Source organism: Abrus precatorius, unplaced genomic scaffold, assembly GCF_003935025.1.
Source record: "Abrus precatorius isolate BTA unplaced genomic scaffold, Abrus_2018 Scaffold3, whole genome shotgun sequence".
Taxonomy (NCBI): Eukaryota; Viridiplantae; Streptophyta; class Magnoliopsida; order Fabales; family Fabaceae; genus Abrus; species Abrus precatorius.
The window spans coordinates 35,385,380-35,403,443 of record NW_020874373.1 but is presented as its reverse complement, the minus strand read 5'-3'; the positions used below and the strand labels follow the sequence as shown (position 1 = coordinate 35,403,443).

The following is an 18,064-nucleotide window of genomic DNA, read 5'->3' as shown; positions in this document are numbered from 1 at the left end:
AATCTTTTCTGAGCTAGCAGATATGCATGATTAGGTGTAAAAAAACAATTTTACACTATAGATAAAAATATAAAACTTAGTTGTAATATACTGTGAGTACTGTTATTGTTTTGTAGTGTTTGAAATAGAATTTCACTTTAATAATATGTGTTGATCTTTAATGATGGTGTGCTCACATTTATTATGCAAATTATTAAGATAAAACTTTAATTATAATTGAATAATAACACCAATAATACTAAAATAAATTTTAATTCTAATTAAAAAATGATACTGTACACACACTTTTCTGTAGTAAATTCATGTATTGCATATATAATTTTTTTCATATAACTTTATGCACAATACATTGTAATAATTGGACTATTCCTTATTACTATTTACTTTTCTTATTTTTAAACAGTGTTTTCATTAATATTCCTTATTATATTATGAAATGGCTCGTCTCGTCGTCAAATCATCATTACTATTTGTTTGTACTATGATATTTGTCAATCGTAATAATACACGTCCCTTTTTATTACTCATCTTCTCTTCTACTGTGCCATATTTTATTATTTTAATTACACTTCTATTTGTAGTCTCTTGCATGATTTGGGTTTAGTTCTTGGGATGACCCCTAATTCTTAGTTTCGTTAACTCACCAATCGAATTTAATCATCAAGTGTGCAGCACAATACACCAGTAAGTTAACGACTTCAAAGAAAATATTGATGTAGGTTTGACTTTTAGACCACTTTGTCATCACACTCTATCATTGCAGAAATTCTTAATTGATAAAGTTCACGAAATGACTAAAGAGGTAGGATGATGTGTCAATCTACTAATTAAGACATCTGTTTCTATTCAATGTTTAATATAACCAGCACTATCATGCTTGCCTCAATATCGAACACCAAAAATAAGATAAAGGGTACATCTGCTTAATAATTAGGTTAATTAATAGTTAATTTTTTAATCAAGAGAAAGAGGGAATAATTATCAGTTTTTTTCTTAGTTTTTTCCAAGAAAACAAAGGATACATGTGAATTGAATAAATGTTTTTTACCCAAAGATTTATGTTATAAATTTAACTTTGAAACTTTGAATAAATTGAAAGTAACCTATATAAAAATATTATTATTAAAAAAATCTCACAAGGAGAGAACTATTAGGTGAAGAGTATAACAGGAACATAAAAAAGGAGGAACTTTATTATATGATTATAATGTTTCTCCTGAATAACCAGTTCCAAGACAATTGGCAATACCACTAATTGCTAAAACTGAACTTGTTAAAGTGATGCTCTATCCTAACATTAGGAACATGTCAGATAAAGAGTATTGCTATGCTAATATAAAACTGAGCCAATGACTATACGTGCATGTAATTCTTGTTGACCAGACATGATTAGGCCACATATATAAAAGGATACAGGCCTTTAATCACATAATAATGCAACACTATAAAAACACACCCAACATTTCTCCAAAAAGCTCGTACACACACACATAAGGATGCTGCCTAAAGTAGACAATCAATAAGGCCATTATCACAATTAGGTGTGGTAGTTATTACCACTTTTTATGCCTCCACAGAATTAATTGTTATATATTGGGATCAGATTATGGTCAAGCAATCAAATAATGGTCATTCCCCATTTTTATAATCAGTGAGAAAAAAATTTTAATTCTTAAACATTACTTAAATTATTAGGCTCTTGAATAATTCTGTTACATTCCTTAAATCTTTGTGATCAATTGAGAATGGCAAGAATGGAACCAACCCATCTATAAACTTTATGCTATTAAATATAAGCTGATGAATAACTTTATTGCATTTATATCAGTTTTGAATTTAACATTTAAATCTACAAGCTAGAGTTCTACAAAATGGTTGAGATTCAAAATTACCTACATGAAAGGGGTATAAATCTTAACACGTGCTTTCTGTGGGAGTCAGAAGTGCATTTATTTGTTGGTTGCCTTCAAGCTTAGGCAATTTGGTGGAACACTCCTTTAACGTTGATCCACTACTCAGATTTACTGCATGTCCTCCTTCGTTCACGAGTGGCGGATGGTGGTTAATTAATATGTTGCAACTTACAACAAGAAACTTCCTTAACTAAGTTGTCCTTGAGAAAAATCTTGCAATGTTGTACATTCATTGCCGTTTCATCAAACCATTTTTTTAACCTGCGTCTAATGACACACAATAAGAAATCAATAAATAATAAGACTTTATTTAAAATTGTATCATCTAACGTTATTAATACATTAATTTAATAATGTTATATAATTTTTAGTATAATTTACTTTATAAGTTCTTATTAAGTTCCCTTAAGCACACTTAAAAAAAATTACTCATCAAAAGTATTGAAACCACCTGCATTTTGTAATGAGAAAATAGAACAACGAAAAGAATCACCTTACCAGAGTTTTGTCAATCATTTATTATGTTGTCCTGATCTTAGGTGGTAATACTTGGATTAAAACGTTGTTTTGCTTTGTTATTGCTGGTTTATCATGATTTACTGGTCTTAAAATTGAGAGAAAAAAATATTATGAACTAGATTTTATGACAGGAAAATGATAAATAATTCTGAAGTTGCTTCATGAATGTGGAACGAATTTGAGGTGTCACGGTTTTGGGTCTAGTTATAGATTCGTCAGTTTTTGTACCAAAACCTTTTTTTAAATTATCCATTTACAAAACCTGTTTTAAGTATTAAGTATCTAATTTGGATAGTTAAAATGGAATACACAAAATAGAAAACAAAGAAAGTTGATAGTTTGTTAAAATGTTTAATAAGTTCACAAAAATGATTACTTGCTAAAATTTTTATTAATCAAGTTAACTGTTTCCAATTATAAAAAACCAAATTTTATATGGCTTCTGTGGAAATATTTTGCAGAAAAATATTACCTCTCCAATTCCAGAAAGTTACAAAAAAATAAAAATAAAAATCATGTATATCGTGGCTAAAAAGATTACTTACGTAGTAGCCAAAATTTACATCACTCAGCAGCATTGACAAATTGATATTTAAACACTATAAACTATAAAGACGAATACTAGTTACATAATTATATTGTAAAGTTAACTATTTGAACCTTTAAAACTATGGTTGATTAGCACTCTAAAAGTTCTGATTCTCCCTCCCTTATAAGTCACTAGAAGTGGATTATCAATAATAAAAAAATTATATAGTTTGAATAGTCATGTGCTACTTTTGCCAAGAATTCTTCTAACTCGCACTCAGTTTCACTCGAGACTCTTCTGAACAAGACTAAAGAATAAAATTTCCAGCTTCAACAGCAAAAAAAATCAGCATTCTTCTCCAAATGTGCTGGACAAGATCATGCATCAAGCATTGACGAGTCTTATATAATGTGCTTTTAGAAAAACATTAAGAAAAAGTAAATTGAACATGATTTATTTAACTCAACAATATATTACATTACAATATGGTTGTTGCAAGTTCATTGAAGAGCTTTAACATACAACCACCATAGCTGCAAGGAGTTGAGCATCAAAAAACAATTGTAGCTCATCAGCCAGGAATAGTACTTAAACATCATTTACTTTCACCACAAGCTACATGTGGACAGATGAAGAGTGATAAGGATTATTGCTCATAACATGAGCCTGGACCAATAGGAGCCGTTCTAGCAAAAAAAATTTTTACAGGAGCAGCTGGAACCCCTCGTTTATTCAATAGACATCTGAAGTATTGCAACCGGGGCAAGGCGGTTAAGGTAATATTTTGCGTTGAGGTAGAATCTCTCTGACTCCATAAGCGTTCTGTGGGAAAAACAAAGTAATCAAAGACCATTATAAGCCATTCATATGGCTTGTATATTTTACCTTGTACATAGATCATAGATGTCCTTAATTTATACATAGACGACTAAGAGAGACCTGTTTTTCTTCTTATAGAAGGGACACTAATTTCTACTACCTATTTCTCCAATGAAATCAGTTATGATATCAGGAAATGACTCAAAACTCTGCAAGAATAACTGTGTTCTCAGATTCACTCCCACGTGCCAGTTGATCCATGACGAAAAGTGGGTAGGTTGCTCATTTTATAGCCATCAAATATTTCAAAGTAAAGGTATTCAATTGCCTGATCCATTTTACCACTAGCAGGTAAAAAGACATATATAGCAAAGGTAAGAATTAAGGTGTATGCTCTAGCAATAACACTAAAAATACACAAGAATGTAACAACTTAGCACCAGCAAGGCATGCTTACCTGCAGCTGCAGCGGCTCGAGGCCATATTGTTTGCTGAACATTGGATGCGTCAGCTGTCTCAGCCCACATGCAAACTTCTCCTCCAATGACAAGCTCTTGTTCAGAAGGTTTATATATTCCTTCTAGTGGCTCAGCAGTATAGACCTCATCCCAAGGTACATCCAGATGGTCAAGATACCAGACACCCTGGTTACTGAAAATGCATCTGAAACCTTTTGCAACAGCCTTCGGACAAACCCCAGGTCCCAACCTACAGTATTTAATTGAAATATTTTATTCTGAAACTCAGATGATTGAGTTTCATCCTGCAATAAAACTACTTGTTCAGATGGAAACTCACCAGTTATGCACTACGGTTTTCTGATGGAGCTTTTCTGGAAATGTATTGAAGGTTTCTTCCCTGAGAAAAAAATAAGTCTTCTAAAACAGAACAATTACTTATTGATTTGCACATAAAATATTGTTTCGTGCATGTGCAAATTATTGGTGGCATTTGAGTTTTATTAATGATTTCAACAGAAAGAAAGGAATAGGATGGAAAAATGATTCACAGGAGAAATAGCCATCAAGGACAAATTAAGGCTATGAATCAGTTTTTTTTGTGTTATAATATGTTGATCATACCAGTTTACTGGACTCCAATTTTTTGAAACGGCTATCTCTTGGGTCTTCAGTACAAAATATTGATATGCATCTTTAGCAGTCATGTTTTGATTCTGAAGCCTGCATTTGAGTAAATGGTCAAAATACAGAACAAATATTACATCTAAAAATCATGCAATTTTACATTGACAATCAATCAAATTCATGATGGTTAACTTTTCTGGAGATTGACAAAACCATTTCAATGTCCAATACAAATAATGGAGTAACAAAAAGAGGAAAAAAATAGCTGAATTCCTATAAGTGATCCTGTTAAAGATATAATATAAAACCATTCATGTTTCTTCATCTAAGCTGTAGGGATTGGTGACTCATGACATGGCATTAGAGGTTCTATGACCAAGTGGTTTAGAGGTCAATCCTTACTGCCCCCATCCTTAATTCTTTTAATAAGTTGAAGTTCAACACAAGGTAAGTGAGCTTATGCATTTGAACAAGGGCTCCTGTGTGAAAGGGTCACGTTGAAGATATAATCATCTTAACTTAAAAGCTTAAGCTTTTGGGAATTGGATTACTGGTTCATGACACCTTCAAAGTAAATGTCCCAAAATTTCAGCTAATTGCAAAGGATGGCAATATAGTGACAAATCCCTCCTAAATTACTTTTTTCCCTCCATATAACAACAAAATCATAGCCAGTAATTCAGCTGACATTCATATTGTTGTCTGTTAGAAGCTTAGCATGGTAAAGAAGAATACAAGCTTTGAAATGAAATTATTTCTGCAAGCCAAACCATTTGCCGAGTCCTTTATGCATATTAAATTTTAGGTGTTTCCAAAAATTGTACATAAATGAGTAACTGCTTTAGCAAAAAAACTTTCCATAAAATGTAATAAATGAGTATAACAAGTTTAATACCATTCCTTTACATGAGAAGTATTGCTCCAGCAAGCTGTCAAATTAAAACATAATTTCTCATCAATAAACATTGATACAAATAACTTCAACATTGCAATAATCATTTAGCGGCTACTTTTGTTATACTTCCTATACTGTAAATGCTATGAAGTCACACATATGGTCACTGTTATGAAACCACTTCTGAATAGACAAAATAGCCACATTAAGGAACTTGTCACCTTTCAAACTTTAACAATAAATAAACTAAAAGAAACTAAGCACAGACTAATGTGAATCCCAATCCCCTTCAAGGTTTCTAAATATTGGAAAGAAAATAAGTATAAGAAAAACAATTCTGTGGAAATGTCTGTACGACAGGTTTTTAAGATAAAAAAAACTATCCATTCAAAGAGAAGTATCTGCTCCTACAACCCTCATAATATCTTCCAAACTTAGATTACTTCATCCATGTGATAACTTCAGTTAAGCCAATTTTGCATAGAAGCATCAACCTACAGTATCAGCTTTTAACTTATCATTGAAGAAGATAACAATGCAGGACCATTAGTGCATAGATTTCAAACAAGGAAGAAAGTTAGTGGAGATGTATCCAACAGCAGTAATGATCTATCCATTGCTCTCTATTTTCGTATTGCATTTATCACATCAGAAATTAACTTTAAGTTGTACTAAAGATAAAAACCATTTTTAGTCCTCATTTAAAAGCATTTAGCTTTTAGGTCAAGTGGGTCTTTGCCAAGTTGCAAGAAGAAAAACATTCATACTGACATGTATTAACTTCATCACCACCCAAGTGAAATAGCTCAAACGGGAAGATTTTTCTCATATCTGCAAAATTTATAAAGAGAGAACAAAAGATAATTAATTTATGAGAGAGATGAGCATGACAGTAGATGAACTAAACACATTTCATTGTATGTACCAGGGGAGGATATAGGAAGATGTTGGGGTGCTGGTTTTAGCACTCTTCATAATATTAATAACATAGTAAGACATATTAACAAAAAATTTATTTGGCAGAAGAAACAAAAGAACAAAGATGTGTTTGAGAGAATGGATGCATGTTTTATTAATGCTGAAACAACAATCAAAGAAAATGAAAAAGCATACGGTAACTGGCATGTTTCCCTCATATTGTGTTCCACTTCCACAAGACTGGATTAAAAATTATGAAATGAAAGTGATGTCAGTTAAAAAGAAAAAGAAAAAGAAAACTATAATTGTAATTTTACGAGAATTTCCAATGAAATTTTAATTATAGCTGTGGTATGATACTATAGTGTCAAAAATTTAATTAAAAAGGAAACTAATTGAACTGCTTCATCATGAGGAAAGGGGTATTTTCAGATTGGTATTGAGTACTTTCCTAGAGATACAGTAGATGTATGCAACCATAACCATGACCAGAAAAGTTAAAAATTTGAAATCTGATTACTTGATTTTCTTTGGTGTTTCAGTATGGTTATTCTTATTTTATATATTTTATAAATAATGCAAATAATGGATTATTCTTATTGCATTGTCATATATCATAAAGCCAGACAAACTACTTTTAAGTCATGATTGGTAACTTGGTATCATAAATTCCTTATTTCAACCCTCAAAACTGTCAATTGAAGAAATAACAATTTTAACATCTTTCTTCAATCTCAAGTTAAATAATGATACCTGGCAGTAGTTTCAAATAGTGTATGTATCCATGTGCAAATTCAGGAAGGTGACAAACAATGTATTAGCACCACCACCATGTTAAAATAGAAAAAAGATAAGTAACATGCAGCCAATATTAAATGGTGTCTATACTGGACTCTAAGCATGTTACATAAGACAATTTTCAATTAGTTTTCAATAAATCTTCCAAACACATTTATTAGCATGAATTCAAGAAGCTATTAATGATATTCAATAGAGGAAAAAGTTGTTAGATGTAAAGGACAAATCTTGAAAGAACAGAACAAATGTGGGGATTAAGGTTTTATGGGAACTCTACCTGTCAGAATATCAGAAATGACATCAAAAGTAAATGTCTTCGAAACATCTAGTGGCTCCCTACAGGAAGGTGACGGCCAAAGATCAGGATATCCAGCACCCCTACATGGATGAAATAAACAATCTTAAAATACTTGTTATGAACGCTACTTGTCAGTGGAAATATTAAATTGCTGGAGCACCCAATTAAGTCCAAATTAATAAAACTAATCAATTGCTACATCAATAAAAAAAAAATATAATTAAATGTAGTGCTTGACATCAAGATAATAATCAGACCAAGCAAGTATGAAAGGGAAAAAGTAATCAACTCCTCCTTGCTATAATAAACAAAATTGTGAACTCAATGTCAATCCTAGCAAGTAGCAATCATAGGAGGAATAAGTTTAGCACATACTACATTCAACAACAAACTTCTTTTAAAGGAAGAATTCAATGGGATTACAAGTTGCAAGCTAGAGAGTATAACATAAACCTTTCTATGGCAACTCTTTCTTAAAAGAAATATTTATAACAAATTGTGAAACTTAAAATAAATTTATTGGGTCTCCATGTGTCACAATAATGAAGTCAATTATTATCATACTATCAGGCCATACTTAATTAAAAAAAATGACCAAGACATGTGCTTTACCATGATTCTGCATGACCAGGGACATCCACCTCTGCCATCACATTTATGCCTGCGATAATCCATGTAAATACTCAATAAACATATGACCATTGCTATGTTAACAGCCACAAGAAATAGCCTTATAAAAACAGCAGATTCATTTGTATTTTTAAAAATGTATTTTGCATGATAGAAAGAAGATGAAAGAGAAAAAAGGAATAGGGAAACTTAAAATCCAAAACCATGATCAACTGCAAAATGCTGAGGGTAGTATGTAGCAGAAACTTTGAAAGGAATTTGAAGGTATCTCACCTCTCATTTTGGCAAAGCTTTATATCAACATAAATTGAAACATGAAAAGAAAAAACATATTCGTCAATGATAGATTAGGAAATCCAACTCAAAGATAGAAACTATAAACTAACAATTCAATAAAAGGAAAAAGGTCATCCATGGATCAATTGACCAGGACATTATGATATTATTGTGGGATTATAATCATATATTCCCCCATTCCCATTGATAACCTCTCCTGTCCCGTCTCTGCAGCTTCAAATGAAATTTTGCATTCAAATATTTCCAGTTCAAAATTGCTTTTCAAAGAAAAATTAGTAACTTGGATAAGCCAATTCTTACTAGACAATTTCATATGCATCCTCCACTGTGTAACGTTCCCACTTTGTATATGAACCTTTCCACAAGTTTGGATGTGTAGGTATCTCAAGAGGAAATGACTCTTCATCTATGATGTGCCAATGCAGAACATTCTGGAGTATAAATATTTATATTCAGGCATTACATGAAACAAAATAGCGTCAAAGAAAAACAAAAGAAACATATAACATTTATCTTACAAGTTTAGCATAGGACATAGATTCAATAATCTGCTTAATTACATAGATTGGTAAATAGTGCCTCGATGTATCTGCAAAAATAGACAAATAAAAAATCATGTATCAATATCCTCTGATCATAGCATAAAACCACCAACAGAATAAAAATTATTCTCATTGAAAACTTTGTGCCTCACCCAACATAAGCCCGCGATATGCAAATCTAGGTTTATCTCGGATGGACCAAGGTGCCTTGTATATTTTAACTGTTTTAGTTGTATAATCAAACAAACACAACTGGCTGAATGTCTGGTGCATCATGGAAAGACAACAATAGTTCAGTTCCCATTTTTCAAGGTAAAAAAAGAGATAAACTAAAACTTTGAGTAACTTATGATATGTATGGCAATACATATACAAATTATAATTTATACTTCCACAATATCAAGATCAACAAGGTAAATGATAAGAAGGAAATAAATTATAGTAAATTGCTGAAATCTTATTCCATATACAAGGACACAACGGACTATGGATATACCAAACCTATTGAGAAAAACAAGCTCAATCTATGACAAAATGGAGAATGAAGATACATGTTAGAAATTATCTTAAATAGTATAGGTTACAACTCATCCTGAGATATCTAGTATCTATCTACAAGTCCAGTAATCAGATAAGAAATAAAGCCCTTTAGCATCTCGAGTTTAAGCACTAAACAGAAAGAACTAAATGTTCTCTGTTCATCAACTTCACCTCCTCACCATCTCTGCCCACCACCACTCCTCCAGTTCAAGACGCCAAACAAAGTAAGAAAAAGGAAGGAAAAAAGTTAGAGCTGATTGATTTGCGAATTCTATACATACCTCTAATCCACGCAATGCACCATAAACAGTGTTTGCCTGCAATAAATAAAATCACAAAATAGGATGACTAACAAGTAACACCCGTCTAGAAGGACAAAAGAAAAAAAATCACATAATTTTATTTGTTTGAGTTCAGAAGTAATAAGCCAAGCACAAATCTATCTTATTCTTTATTTTAAAATAAAAACTGATTTTTAATCTTTTTTTGGAACAAGTGCTTGAGTAAATTATTAACCCAATACGTGACACTGACATATAAGATATGTGTTACACTGGTATCCTAGAAAGATAAGGAAAGTGCTTGAACCAGTTGTTCCTAGTACGAAAGCAGGAAGATTCCTAAAACAAATGAAAAGCAACTTCAATTCATCTTTTTATGCGCATAGAAAATATGGTATATACTTTATACGCTCTACGAAAGCGAGAGTCATTTAACAATTACAGATAAACAGTGCCTACAGGTACTCATCAATTCCAATGATGATTGAGATTCAATAGGTAGTATAAGTAACAAGCAACTTCAATTCCAATTCCAAGACACAAATCAAAGCACAAAAAACAATTATAACAGGTGTATCGATTATTATCACTCTTAAATATCTATTGTTAATTATTTAAGCATTCTTTTGTGTGAAATTTTGTTTCTCTTGTAATAATGTTAATAATAAGAACATTTTACTTTCAAAAAATCTTGAATGGAAGTGCCAATAGATATATTAGTGATAATAAAAACTCTCTATAATTAGTAATGCACCTCAATTGTGACTTCACCAGCAACAGAAGAATCCTTGGCTTTGGGAACCAGCAAGGTATAGCTTTCATCTACACCAAGTTGAAGCTGAAAGAAAAATGATCACCCTCAATTCTCAAACCCAGAACGAACCCTCAAAAACCCAGAATGGAAATGGAAAAATGAACAAAATTGAAGGCACTCACCTCCTCATTAACTGAATGGACAGTGATCTTCAATGTGGTAACATCAAGGTCAGAAACAGACACTAATTTTTCCCTTAACTTTCTGATGAAACCGAACCCAACACCGCTATGTTTGAATATGATTCCTCTGTATCGATCAAATGCAGCTCTGAGAATGGAAGAGTCACCAATATTGCCGGCGATGGAGAGAGTGAGTGAAGGGTCAACGGAAAGAGCCTCATCGCCTGAAGTGAACTCTGCAGGTAGTGGCCAAAGGTATGTGAGAGATTCACTGTGTTCTAAGATGGGTTTGACTTTGAGTGCTTCAGAAGCAGAGAGAGCAAAGGAAATGAAGAAGAAAACAATAATTGGCGAAGAAACCCATCTGGGCATGCACAGAAACATCGTCACTGTGTGTCTACAGGAGAGAGAGAGAATGGGTAGGTGAGTTAGAAGCGTTGAACTGAGGCAAGAAAGGTGGCGATTGAAATTGATGAGTGGAATGAAATCGATTACGAGGAATCTGAGGAAGCAACCACGTTGCGTGTTACAACCTTGGCCTACACACATCTGTCTTCACCATATTGTATTCCCTCCTTAAGTAAGAATGTCTTGACAAAAATGAAGTGCCTTTAAACATCATTTTTCCAATTTAGAGTCATTTTGTTGTGTAAACAATTCTTTATTTATTCTTTTAGGTTTGGATACTTTTAACTTTTAAGTCTTATGGATTTTTTGCTATTTCTCTCCATTGCTTTGAAACAAATGGTCAAATATTTTATTGTTTTTATATATTAATGTTAAATAAATTTTAAAGTAATATGAAAAAAATCATAAAAATCATATTAAATTCTTTTCTTTTTTTCTCTTTTTTTTTTTCAACAATCATCATCTTTCAAATACTTTCTGCATGTGTTTAATATCAAGAAATACAATACTTGTAATCATAATCAATAAAAACTTGAAAAAATAAAATAAAACAAGAGTAAAAATATTTTAATATTATATTAAGTTTAAAAAATTATATTTTTTTATGTACTGTGCCTGTGTACAAATTATTATGTGCACTGATCCATTCCAACAACTAGTGTGACAATAGTGAGGCTTTTGCACTTGATTTTGTAGTAGTAAGAGGAGGCATGTTGGACCACTCTCTAACCCAATTATATCCACTCCGATTGATGTTTGATAATCCAATTACTTTATTTCCTTTTGGTGCAAGCGCAATCCATATAACTCAGTTGGTGTTAATATAGCATTTCAAAGAATAGTGTTTAGTTATATAATTAAAAGAGAGTTATAGTTTTTTTATAGTAAATCAAATATAACTCAATTATTTATATTCTATCTTTAATTTTCATTATTAATGATATAATAATTTTATTTAATATGAATGCAATTCCCAAGATATTTTACTAATAATTAAATAAATTTATCTATGAACTAAATGGGTAAACACTAAACACTGATATACTATTTGTTATCATTTTTACATGTTTCTGTCACATGTCACACTATCCATACCAATCATAAAGCAAAGTTGGGGGCAAAAGAAGGCACGTAATTACAAAAGATAATTAAGTAATTGCTGTAATATTTTATTTACATATTTATACATTATTTGGTTTTATCTTTATGTTTTGTATAAAAATTTTAAGATAATTAAGGCATCAATGCATTAAAAAATTATTCTAATCTAACATTATTCATATAAAAATTGTTTTTGTGGACAAAAGTTATAATATAAATGTCCTCCCATATTCTCTCTCCTTTTCTGGAAAAAAAAAACATAAAATTTTTATTTACATGTTAACATGTAAACTAATGATACTATTGTTTAAATTATAAATAATAAGTTTAATATATAACATATGAAGGAATTGCATACAAAAATTAATATATAATAGATATAAAAATATCTAAAATATTAAACTGTCATAAATAATAACATGATTTAAATTATAAATCATGTTTTAAATAGTGCAATAAAAAATCCCTTCGTATAACTTGAAGATCAAGATCCATTATACCATTCAATTCCCATCATATTTATTATATGTTGCAGAGAATGAATTAGGAACATTTTTTTTATAAAATTATTATTTTTTGTATTTTTTAATTTTTAATAAATTTTAATCAATCATAATAAATGTGTTATAAAGTATGGTGCTATAATTTATCATTAAAAAAAAAAACATGTATGAAAGCAAACACGTAAATAATCTAGTCCAACCATGTTTGTGCTCATTAGTTCCAATCTTTCTTCTTACTTAATTCAAATTATTCTCAGCAAAAGCTATTTATTACTTAAAAAAAAAGTTAAATTAAACATGAAACATTTTATTTCAAAATAAAAAAAAAGGGGTGATAAAGAAAATGGTGTTATATTTTTTAATTAAGTTGATAATATTTGAATAGGTTTGAAATTTGGATTATCCAATTCCGATGTTGCCAAAAGCATTAATCGCGGGATGGGCATGTCATGCATATCATCTCAGCAATTCCACTGTGAGTCAAAGTGGACCCCAGAATCCCACTCACCACTTGACCCTCTCCATTATTATACATCACATATCATTTATCACATAATATTAACAATATATATAGACAAATTTTAAATTTAGTACTTTAACTATTTTTAAATTATTTTTTATCTTTGTATTTTTTTATATTTATATTTATATTTTATTTTTTAACTCCTTTTAATTAACGCAACCTAATAAAACTAAAATAAAAATATATAAAAAATGACTCGTTAAAAATTATATAATTTTCAAAATAAATTTTATTTTGTTTTGTCACATCACTTATTTTAATTTGTTTCTGTTCTTATGTGTACAAATTTATTATCCTCAGAAAAAAGAACGACGTGTGAAATAACCATTGGTAGAAGCTAAACATCAACGGAGCAAAACTCTCTCCGGTTCATGGACGCGACCACACTTTAGCGTTCCCCACAAACTCAATGGGGTCCCACAGGTGCAGATTCATGTGGCTCCAGTATAGCAGCCACATCAAAACAAGCTTTCGGTGATAGAATCTCAGCCGTCCACGTGTAAAAGCTGCAAAATACGAAACCCACGCGCAATTTATCTAATCTCTCACACCCACAAATAGAACAAGAACACGTACACTCACGTGCTTACACGCGCTCTCAGATCTCACTGACTTGATTTTTACATTGAATCCCCACTTTTCTGGTTCGAAAATCTGCTACGGCTGTTGTTATAACAAGCACCAACCACAACGACTTTTCTGGTCTTTACTTTCCTTCTTTGTTATTGCAAATACGACGCCGTTTGACCATCTTCTCCGGTGACCGGAAAATGGTGGAGCCGGTGGAGCTTCCTAGCGACGAGCATCGCTCGTTACTTTCAGATTCCAACAATGGTGACCGGTCGTGGCGGTTGAACTTCGACGGGTTTCAGTTATCTTCGGAACACACAGAGAAGCAAGTGAAACCCTCTCGTGGTCTCCATGATTGCTATGGGGTTCTTGGTAACGCTACAATCGCATATTCGATTGTTCATTTAATTTATTTCCAATGTTACTATTAAATTAATTTTTGGAATCTGCTTTTTTTTTTAGTTGACAAATGTTTTTTGTTTTTTGGAATCTGCAATTCGCTTTACGTTAGTGGTTGTGGTTGATTGTGAGTTATGCTATGTTAGATTTTTTATTTTTTATTTTTTTGTGTTTCTTTATATGTGTTCGCTTGTGATAAGTCCAATTGGTGCTTTTGTTTTCTTAAAGATGTTGTTGTTGTTGAACTTCATTCAATGTGAGTGTGCCATGTTTTGTTCCTTTTTGTGCTAGGTTTGGAAATATGTGTTGGAACTTGGAAGTGTTATAGGTATGGATTGGGTCTTTTTGAAGATTTGGGTATTTTGAGTCGATGATATATGGTAGTTTTGTTGTACTTGTTATATATAGCAGTTGAATTGAGGTGGGTTTTTGATGTATTTGGGTATTTCTTGCTTTTTGGGGCAGTTGGAAGAGGGACTTTTGGTTGTCCTTTTACATGGTGTAGAAACTAGAGGCAAAACTTTTAGAGAGTGAAATAGAATTTTTTTTTGTTTTTTTGTGATTTTTTTCCGCATTTTTTGGGTTATAACGATTGACAACTAAATTGAAAGGGGATTTTTTGGATCATGTATTAATTTTCTTTTTCTTTTGTGTTATATATTTCTTCAGGTCAAGAAGATAATATTGCTGAGTACTATCAGCAGCAGGTTGAAGTGCTTGAGGGCTTTAATGAAATGGATGCATTAGCAGAGCGTGGTTTTATTCCTGGAATGTCAAAGGTTTCTATTTCTTTTTGTCCTTCATGTTTTCTTGAATTAAGATTGATGTGTGGTTAAATGCCTTGGTTGAATATTCACTGTTGTGGGCAGGAGGAGCGAGACAAGTTAGCAAGAAATGAGACGTTTGCCATCCGATTGTCGAACGTAGCAAACATGGTTCTTTTTGCTGCCAAAGTTTATGCATCAATCAGAAGTGGTTCCCTAGCCATCATTGCATCCACTTTAGACTCGCTTCTTGACCTCCTTTCTGGATTCATCCTCTGGTTCACTGCATTTTCCATGCAAACACCAAACCCATATCAGTACCCTATTGGAAAGAAAAGGATGCAACCGTTGGTCAGTCCTCCTAATTCATACTCTGTTTTAAATTATCATAATCATCTTCCTTTTCATGCCCATGATATGATCTCAGTGACTCTTAGGAGTTACTTTGTAATCAAATTAAATATCAAGAAAGAAAACTACTTACTTAGCATATAGTTTGGTTATGTATACATTTGTTCTACAGATAAAGTATAAACTATAAAGTAAAAACTCATTATTAAATGGTGAATGGTCTAATGAGTAATCATGACTGTATCTTGCTGCTGAAAATTTAGATTCAAATTTCCGTACAGGGAATTCTTGTTTTTGCCTCTGTCATGGCTACACTGGGGCTGCAAATAATCTTAGAGTCTATCCGCACGTTAATATACACTGTAAGTTGTTTTTTGCTATATTTCTAGAGGCACAGTTGACACCCAACCGATAAAACAATAATTATTTATTTATTTGCTGGATCTCTTTAATTTCTGGCTAGTTCTCATGTATCTTGTAATGACATTCCAGGAAAATGCATTCAACTTGACCAGGGAACAAGAGCGCTGGGTCGTGGGTATTATGCTTTCTGTGACTGTGGTGAAATTCCTGCTGATGATTTATTGCCGCTCTTTTACTAATGAGATTATTAAAGCCTATGCCCAGGATCACTTTTTTGATGTGATCACTAATATCATTGGTCTTATTGCTGCACTTCTGGCAAATTATGTTGATGATTGGATGGATCCTGTTGGTGCTATCATTGTAAGTGAATACTTATGTTAAAAGGTTTTGACTTGCTATTTATAGCACCAGGAAAGGATTCATATGTTTGTTTATCAAATTTTACGTTAATTAACGATGATAAGCCTGATTCATTCCTAGGTAAAAAACCACAGTATTCAAACAGCATTTCCACTAAACTAATCCATCAACAACCGTAGCCATCTGTGTCTCAGCCTCTGCTATATGCTCCTGTATTTTAAAAACTGAGATCTCAGATTCTTAGACCAAATCTCTCGGTACAGAAGAGCAATGTAATATTACTGTTGTAACTATCCATTTAGCTCATCATAATATCTGCAATGTCTCTAGAACAAATGGTGGTTCTTATGAGCACAAACCTCGGCTGGTCATCATAATATGTACTTGCTTTACTTATGTGTAATTCTTCTACTGCAGCTGGCTTTATACACCATTCGCACTTGGTCAATGACGGTGTTGGAAAATGTGAATTCCTTGGTGGGAAGATCAGCAGCACCAGAGTATCTTCAGAAGCTTACATACCTATGCTGGAACCACCACAAGGCTGTAAGGCACATTGATACCGTCCGGGCATATACATTTGGGTCTCACTACTTCGTTGAGGTTGATATTGTCCTGCCAGCAGATATGCCCTTGCAAGAGGCTCATGATATTGGAGAATCATTGCAAGAGAAGCTTGAGCTTTTACCCGAGATTGAGCGTGCATTTGTTCATCTTGATTATGAGTACAGTCACAAACCTGAGCATGCTCAAGCACACTCTTAGTAGCCATAAGGAAAAGCAATGCCTTGTTTATTTCATTTGCCCTTTCATGTCCAATCAGTTGTAAATCTGAACCATTTCTGGCAGTTCAGAATATGCAATCGAGTTTGAATGCAAGTCATTGAGAAGTTGCTAACTCTCAATCCCAACTTGCTGGCAGCTTTGGTAATATTCCCAAATGTAAACTGCGATAGGCTGATCAGGCAAAGACCCTCCAGGTTCCATCTAGGAGAAATAGAATCTTGCTACTCTCTTTCAACGTTTTCTTGTACAGTACACCCTTTCTACCTTAATTAAGGATTTAAGGTGATGTTTGCTGGACTTGTTATTAATGCTGACTTGCAGTAAGCTCTTTTTAGCTTATTTTCAGAAATTTTGTGGTCAAAATGTTGATATAAGTTGAATTAGGTTGTATTTTTAAACGCACTTAATTATGGTAATACAAAAGTTTAAAGTATTTTTTTTATGTATTTGAATTATTAAACACATTTAGAAATTAATTATTTTATAAAGTCGGAGAGATGTCATGAACTTGTGTACTAAGAGCAAATGTGCACAAGAATGGCAACAAGGAGGGGGGGGGGGGGAACCATGTGCAAAACGTGGGAAGTTTGCAGTTTATATTTTTATTATAATCAAAATATTTAATTATTTAAATAATATTTATTATTTTTATTCTATTAAAATTTAATTAATTAATTTGTTTAAGTAAGAGTTGAGTATTTTATATACAAAGATTGTATGAACTTTTGTAACATAAAAGAAATTGTAATTTACTTGATAGGTGCAATATATAGCTTATGGTATTTAATTAATTTAATGATGTACCATTAAAATTTTAATTGGTTGCTTAAAATCTAACTAGTTATGAGCTCCCTCAGTCAACGAAAGGACCAAGTGCATCAGAAGTCAGAATAAGGACTTCTCGACTTTAATATAAAGGGAGTGTGTCGGATG

At 32.1% G+C, this 18,064-nt stretch overlaps 2 protein-coding genes across 4 annotated transcripts; one reads left to right on the top strand and one right to left on the bottom strand.

The window, feature by feature from the left end:
• Positions 1–3,396: 3,396 nt before the first annotated feature.
• Positions 3,397–11,638, bottom strand: LOC113861412 (beta-hexosaminidase 1-like). Its single transcript, XM_027494214.1, has 15 exons — positions 11,001–11,638; positions 10,819–10,902; positions 10,065–10,100; positions 9,396–9,507; positions 9,220–9,290; positions 9,002–9,132; positions 8,678–8,694; positions 8,387–8,435; positions 7,754–7,854; positions 6,532–6,591; positions 5,761–5,794; positions 4,863–4,961; positions 4,579–4,638; positions 4,238–4,488; positions 3,397–3,783 (listed from the first exon to the last, which is right to left on the bottom strand). The coding sequence occupies exons 1-15, from the start codon at positions 11,547–11,549 to the stop codon at positions 3,608–3,610; spliced, it is 1,830 nt and encodes a 609-aa protein (XP_027350015.1). The 5' UTR covers positions 11,550–11,638; the 3' UTR covers positions 3,397–3,607.
• A 2,479-nt stretch (positions 11,639–14,117) lies between these two features.
• LOC113863910 (metal tolerance protein 11) lies at positions 14,118–17,571 on the top strand. Of its 3 annotated transcripts, none has more exons than XM_027497689.1 (6): positions 14,118–14,477; positions 15,174–15,283; positions 15,374–15,619; positions 15,901–15,981; positions 16,112–16,345; positions 16,763–17,571. In XM_027497689.1, the coding sequence occupies exons 1-6, from the start codon at positions 14,306–14,308 to the stop codon at positions 17,108–17,110; spliced, it is 1,191 nt and encodes a 396-aa protein (XP_027353490.1). In that variant the 5' UTR covers positions 14,118–14,305; the 3' UTR covers positions 17,111–17,571. The 3 variants fall into 3 exon arrangements, with proteins under 3 accessions (XP_027353490.1, XP_027353491.1, XP_027353492.1); XM_027497691.1 differs by lacking the exon at positions 14,118–14,477 and adding an exon at positions 14,763–14,832 and having other exon boundaries at positions 16,763–17,478; XM_027497690.1 differs by lacking the exon at positions 15,901–15,981 and having other exon boundaries at positions 14,179–14,477; positions 16,763–17,545.
• Positions 17,572–18,064: the final 493 nt, after the last annotated feature.

Coding starts and splice junctions, on each gene's coding strand:
- LOC113861412 (XM_027494214.1), bottom strand. CDS start 11,549: ATGTGTGTAGGCCAAGGTTGTAACACGCAACGTGGTTGCTTCCTCAGA. Junction 7,855..8,386: donor CCTGGTCATGCAGAATCATG/GTAAAGCACATG, acceptor TCATCCATGTAG/GGGTGCTGGATATCCTGATC. Junction 4,639..4,862: donor AATTGGAGTCCAGTAAACTG/GTATGATCAACA, acceptor TTTTTTTCTCAG/GGAAGAAACCTTCAATACAT.
- LOC113863910 (XM_027497689.1), top strand. CDS start 14,306: ATGGTGGAGCCGGTGGAGCTTCCTAGCGACGAGCATCGCTCGTTACTT. Junction 14,478..15,173: donor TGATTGCTATGGGGTTCTTG/GTAACGCTACAA, acceptor ATATTTCTTCAG/GTCAAGAAGATAATATTGCT. Junction 16,346..16,762: donor ATCCTGTTGGTGCTATCATT/GTAAGTGAATAC, acceptor CTTCTACTGCAG/CTGGCTTTATACACCATTCG.